Raw genomic sequence first — 6,000 nt, 5'->3', positions numbered from 1 at the left:
TGATAAAAGGTGGGCGATAAGCAGAAATTGCAAAAACAAGGTGGGCTTGCATTTCATATACATTTCATAGAAGAATCCCATTTATTTATTCCATGTCACCAAAGCCACCTCTGAAAGACCCCATTCTTGAACAAACCTCCCCTGCCATCCCGTGGGCCTGTAACACAACCTTGGAAATGAAATATGAAGGACATTTCTTGAATCGTCTCCTATTGTGTGTTCACTGGCAGTCATACAGAGGGAACATTTTAGCAGATAATAGCAGTGTTCAGATTCAAGGACATTAAAAGTAGTTCAGTAAAAGGTTGACAAGTACAGCAAATGGGGGGGTCTGTAAGATTAGTACAATAAGCAGGTGAACAACTGGAGAAATGTGCCTAACCTTGGCCCTTAACTGTTACATTATCTTTCAGGGTAAAATGACTTTACTGGTGGCATACTGCAGCTTCATAGGCTTACCTAAAACACCAGAAATTATTGATCTCCCATGAATACTGTATTCAGATAAACAATTCTACTTAGCAAAAGTGAATACCTAAACTAGCATAGATATATGGCCTCCCTCTGTATAGGGCAGTGATTCCCAACCAGTGACTTGTGAGCAACATGCTGCTCACCAATCCCTTAGATGTTACTCCTAGTTGCCACAAAGCAGGTGCTTATTTTTGAATTCCAGTCTTGGAGGCAGGTTTTTGTTCCATAAAAACCACATCTACATGTACTGCCAGACAGAACCTCCTGTATGCTGCTAGTTCACATAGGGGCTACTGAATGGCCAATCACAGTCCTTATTTTTCACCAGAAAACATTTCTTGTGCTTGCTCCCATCTGAATGTGGCTCATGGGTAAAAAATGTTGGGGGCCCCCGGTATACGTTTAGACACAATTAGATTTTGTGCCAATTACCAGCCAAACCCACAGTGGTGTCAGACCACACTCAGCCCCCATGCTGGCTTCACAAATGATGACAAGGCTTTCCAACTTTATGTATTCAGTCCAATTCCAGCTCACAAATGGCTCGTGTAGCCACCCCTTGTCTACATGCTTGCCTGTGAAAACAGTCTTCCTATTGCTGGTTTTCCCAAGTTCTATTGCTAAGAATTTAGGGGCACTGGGAGACAAGTGTACCGACAGGTGTGTGAAGCTCTTGCTGCCTGACATATTTTTAAATCAGTGATCCCCATCCAGTGGATTGGGAGCAAGATGTTGCTCTCAATGGCAACAAAGCAGGTGCTTATTTTTGAGTTCCTGGCTTTAAGTCAAGCTTTAGTTGCATAACCAGGTGTACTGCCAAACAGACTCCTGTAGGTTGACCAATTATAAATCACAATCCATAGAACCTTTTGCATGCTTGTGTTGCTCTCCAGCTCTTTTCGTATTTGAATGTAGCGTCGTGAAAACATTTAAAAAAAGTTTGGGGATCCCTGCTTTACATCTAATCCAACATGATTGATCTAGTTTATTTTGACCATCATTGTCAAGTGATAATTTGTAGAAATCACAATTGGATGAAAAGACAAACAAAGTTGTACAAATCTTTGTTTTGTAAAATTTTTAGACCGTGTGTGGCTCATTCCGACAATTTTCATTCCATGGTGATCAGTCGTTTAGTCGATTGGACAAGTTAGAAGATTTCTGTTGGCTAACGATAACATCTCTACATGTATTGCCTATCTGACGATATCAATGGATGACTATTTTTTCACTACTACTTTATATCACTACTATTTGTTGGACATAACTTCCGTACGATTGCGGTCTGTCAATTAATGGCCTGAGCATCGTCTGATTTGTTCTTTTTACTACGGTAGTTTTATTTAATCTGAATGGTTAGTGGCAGGTCAAGAAATTGCAACGAATGAGCATTAGTCGGGAAAAAAAAAGATACATCTGCACATCTATGGCCAGCTTAAAATACCTACCTTATTACTGTTCTCTTAAATTCCAAGAAAGCAAAATCATTCAGACTGGATCACCTGCATTCACATATTTACAGCACAAAAATAGTCAAGACAATTGGACATTTTCATCAAGTCTATTTATTAATGCATTTCAAGTTTTGGGAAAAAATTACATATCGTTGCACAATACTTTTTATTTATTTTGCAAATTTTTAGTAAAAATTTTCAAAGTGAACAAAAAAAAAAAATACTGTATAAAACACAGTGGACATTAAATTGACAGTAGTATTAGATTGAATTTATTTATTTATTTCTCCAGCTTTGCTTGCCACGTCTTGACTTCTGTGGTTCAGTGCATTTCCCTGTTCATACAATTAAAAATAATAGCGAGCTCTTCCCCAAACCTTACCACAGAAAAAAATATCTGAGAAAAAAAAAAATATCTACACAATTTATGGTTCTTCCATTCTGAGATTACAGAACAACCCCTCCCTTTGGAAAAATCAAACTATTTCCCCACCATTTACCTAGTCTGAAAACAAGAGAAAGCATTCAAATCCTAGTTACCTAGGATTGATCCAGAATTATTTATAGTTCCTAGCTACTGTACTGGGATTTCATGTACAAAATCTGTTTCTAAACCGTTGTACAAAAAGATGTGTTTTTGAAAAAAATTATCACACACTGTACAATTTACAAGGGAGTTTTTGTTGTTGTTTTTTAAGTTTTCATTTTTTTATGTTTTTTTTTTTTTTTTTTTTAACCTTGCTGGCGTGTCATTGGGAGCATGAATGTGTAAACTTTATACTCGAGAGATTAAAGGGGAACTGTACACATAATCCAAGTTTCTTCTATACAGAAAAGCCTTTTGTACATTTTGTAGACACGGATTAAAACCTTGACGGAACTTGAGATATATGAAGAGACCGTTTCAATTTGTTTGGACATTTTCTCATTTGCAACCTTCTATTTCTCGTGTTTTTTTAATCATTAAAAGCGAGTTAACCATTTAAACTGGAGGAAGGAGGGGAAAATGCTGCAGTAGATAAAAAAATAGCAACACAATTTCAAATAAACTTCACTCCGTAATTGCACATTTACAAGTATGCTTTTTTAGTTAAACAAAGCTGTTCCAGTTCCAGGTTTCCCTTAAATTCTCTTCCTGAAAAAAGAGGACTGCGTGTAACATAGTTTAATCCCTACAGGAGAGACATTTGCACCGGATAGTAACTTACAGTACCACCACTGAGTAATGCAAAGCCTCTCTATGTAAGTCAAGAAAATGGTCACCACAAGGGACACAACACCATACTCACTCCAAGATACTGAAGAAGCAGATTAAAAGGGGAGAAGCATTTTAGTAATGGCCAAATATTTACATGCATAGTGTCCGATGCATGGATACTTCATATATTATTTGCTATACATATTGAAAAGGTTAACAAGCCTCTGGCATGTCTGAATTGGGATTAGGGCAAAAGTAGATGCCACCAGTGTGTGAAGAAATTGAAAACAGGCTTTGTAACACATTTCTTCTCGTAAAATCGAAAGACACAAATTTAGTGGTTATACATTTATCAGCACACTATTCCATGAAGGATTTTGCCCAAAAATTCACAGAAATCCAACCGTCATCCATACACATTACTAGATATGCCCTTCTTGTAACACAACAGGTGACACAGCACATGTACAACAATTATACCATGGGATTTCTTACAGATGGATCAGATAATAGGCCTGTCTTTTTAGAAAATACATGCCTAAAACATGTAATCATCCAGGCTCTTCTCACCTGAATAAACTGGGAGACAAAAAAATAATCTTCAAACCCAGAGTTGTGTCTGTTTTGTACATTTGTTGCTTGTATGAATCCAAAGAGAAGTCTTGTGTGCCACATCGAATAGCAGCTGGTTGAAGGAAATATATGAAATGGAGACTTTCAACCAACTCTGTTTCTAAGACTTATTAAAAAAGAATGCAGATGGATTTGCTTTCCACACCAAGTAGAAGCAATTTCCGAAAAAATATTCAGTCTCCTTTGAACACCAAATCCTCTGTAATCCTGAGTATGTCACTTAAACAGTAATGTCTTCATTAACAGTGGAAAAAAGAGCTATAATACAAAGTAACATATCCACATTGCAATTATTTGTTTTTACAATTGCACATAGATGTATGCTCGTACATTAGAGATACACATCTGCATATATTAATGTATACACAATGGCAAGAGATGTCTCCAATGCTGAAGTGGTCTATCTTCCTAGCCTCGACTGGCCGTAAGAAAAAGAAAGATGTAAGCTTGGTAAGTGAGAGATCAATTGAAAGCAAACAAGAAAGAGAAAGGAGAGGGGGGGGGGGGGTCAGGAAAATAAGATTGTGGTATTCTAATACTTTGTGCCGTTAGGTTAAAAATATCTGTTAAAAAAAACCAAGAGTTAATTTCTTCATCCAGAATTGAATGTTTTAGCAAGTTAAAAACAGCATCACCACGTGGGAACACTGATTGGATCTTGCCTTTCGTTTCTCATTTTGATCTTATTTTTGCTTTCTTACTGGGGGACTGTGACCATTGGTAGGTATTTCTTTGGAGTGAATCTTTCCTATGGTAGGCACTAGGAAGAACCAAAGGCAAATAAGCTCCAGTTAACGTCTCATGTGTCCCATCTGGTAACTCTCCCGAGGTCTCTGGCGTGGAGGTTGTTGAGTTGTCGGTGGTGGTCTCCTTCTCTTCAGAGTGCCTGCAACATAACAAAAAAGGTCACAAGATCACCACCACAACAACAACAATAGAAAGCTGCAACAGAACAGCAACCGTCCATTCTGAAGTTCCCAAATGTAGGAATACTCTAAGGTTATTTGTAGGGATGCACCGAATCCAGGATGGGGTTCGGGATTCGGCCGAATCCTTCTGCCTGGCCGAACCGAATCCGAATCCTAATCTGCATATGCAAATTAGGGGCGGGGAGAGAAATCGCGTGACTTTTGTCAAAAAAAAAAAAGGAAGTAATAAAGGTTTTCCTCTAATTTGCATTTGCAAATTAGGATTCAGATTCGGTTTGGTATTCGCCGAATCTTTCGCAAAGGATTCGGGGGTTCGGCCGAATCCAAAATAGTGGATTTGGTGCATCCCTAGTTATTTGATATATTTGCAACATTATATTACTTAAATCAGTTGTATATGTAAATCTGCATATTTCTAATATAATGTAGTTGTGTGTTTAACACAATAGCACATCAGAGGTTACCCAGTATCTCACCTACATTCCATACAGTGACAACAGAAAGGTTATGTGTCGGTCATTACAACAGAAGTAGTATCAAAACATTACGGCTTTATTTTAGGCAAGGAAACAATACCATTGTCACGGCAACAAGGTTTTACCGGTAAGCAAGAACAACAAGGGTATGGTGATTTGAGTTGGCTGTGTAAAGTCGAAGGTAAAATAAGTAGTTATTGGCTACTAAATGACTATTAGTATTGACAACATTAAAAATTAGCAGGTTTTAATGAAACATTTATCATCAAGCCGCAAAATGACAATTCAATTAAGCAACATCCAACACAAGTCCATGTTTAAATGGAATAAATCTACAGTAACATAGTCCCATGATTTGTTTAATGCTAAAATGTACTGACAATTTGCTAATGCCAATGTATTTTACAACATACGCTGTACAAGACAAGGGGTTCGTGATGTAAACATGAAGATTTCGGATTCTTGCACATACCTGGAAGAGGTTTCGGAGGAGGCAGTTTAGGATTGCTGCTTGGTGTGTGCACACTGCAAATCTTAATAAATCCAGCCATCAACATTATTAGTGCTATTCCCATGAGCAGCACTGCCCACCAGTGTGCCTGTAAGAGAAAGACAGAAATTGGGCTAAACTTTATACCGGTCAATGCCTTTACCATGATCCTACATTAAATATATTTAAGAAGTGAAAGTCTTCTTTACTAAGTCGCCCAAAACAGAACACGCTAGACAAAAATCTTAAATAACATGAATCTCTTTAACCATGTTAAACATTTCTTAAGAAATTAAGAAATGATTAAGAAAGGATTTTACTTTGCAGCAGTTTGTTACTTTCTGCA

General features: G+C 37.5%; 1 protein-coding gene across 1 annotated transcript in view; it reads right to left on the bottom strand.

Moving 5' to 3' along the window:
• Positions 1-2,021: 2,021 nt before the first annotated feature.
• The window catches only part of LOC108711361 (disintegrin and metalloproteinase domain-containing protein 10-like), an 83,845-nt gene continuing 79,866 nt past the window's right edge, over positions 2,022-6,000 (bottom strand). The window contains exons 15-16 of the mRNA XM_018253026.2: positions 5,637-5,763; positions 2,022-4,645 (exon numbers count right to left, since the gene is read on the bottom strand). Coding sequence (XP_018108515.1) covers positions 4,551-4,645; positions 5,637-5,763 — 222 coding nt within the window. The 3' untranslated portion in view covers positions 2,022-4,550. The remainder of the gene's footprint in view (positions 4,646-5,636; positions 5,764-6,000) is intronic.

The sequence above is a fragment of the Xenopus laevis genome, chromosome 3L (genome assembly GCF_017654675.1).
Source record: "Xenopus laevis strain J_2021 chromosome 3L, Xenopus_laevis_v10.1, whole genome shotgun sequence".
Classification (NCBI taxonomy): Eukaryota; Metazoa; Chordata; class Amphibia; order Anura; family Pipidae; genus Xenopus; species Xenopus laevis.
Note: the sequence above shows the minus strand (reverse complement) of the source record. Positions and strands in the feature narration are given on the sequence as shown.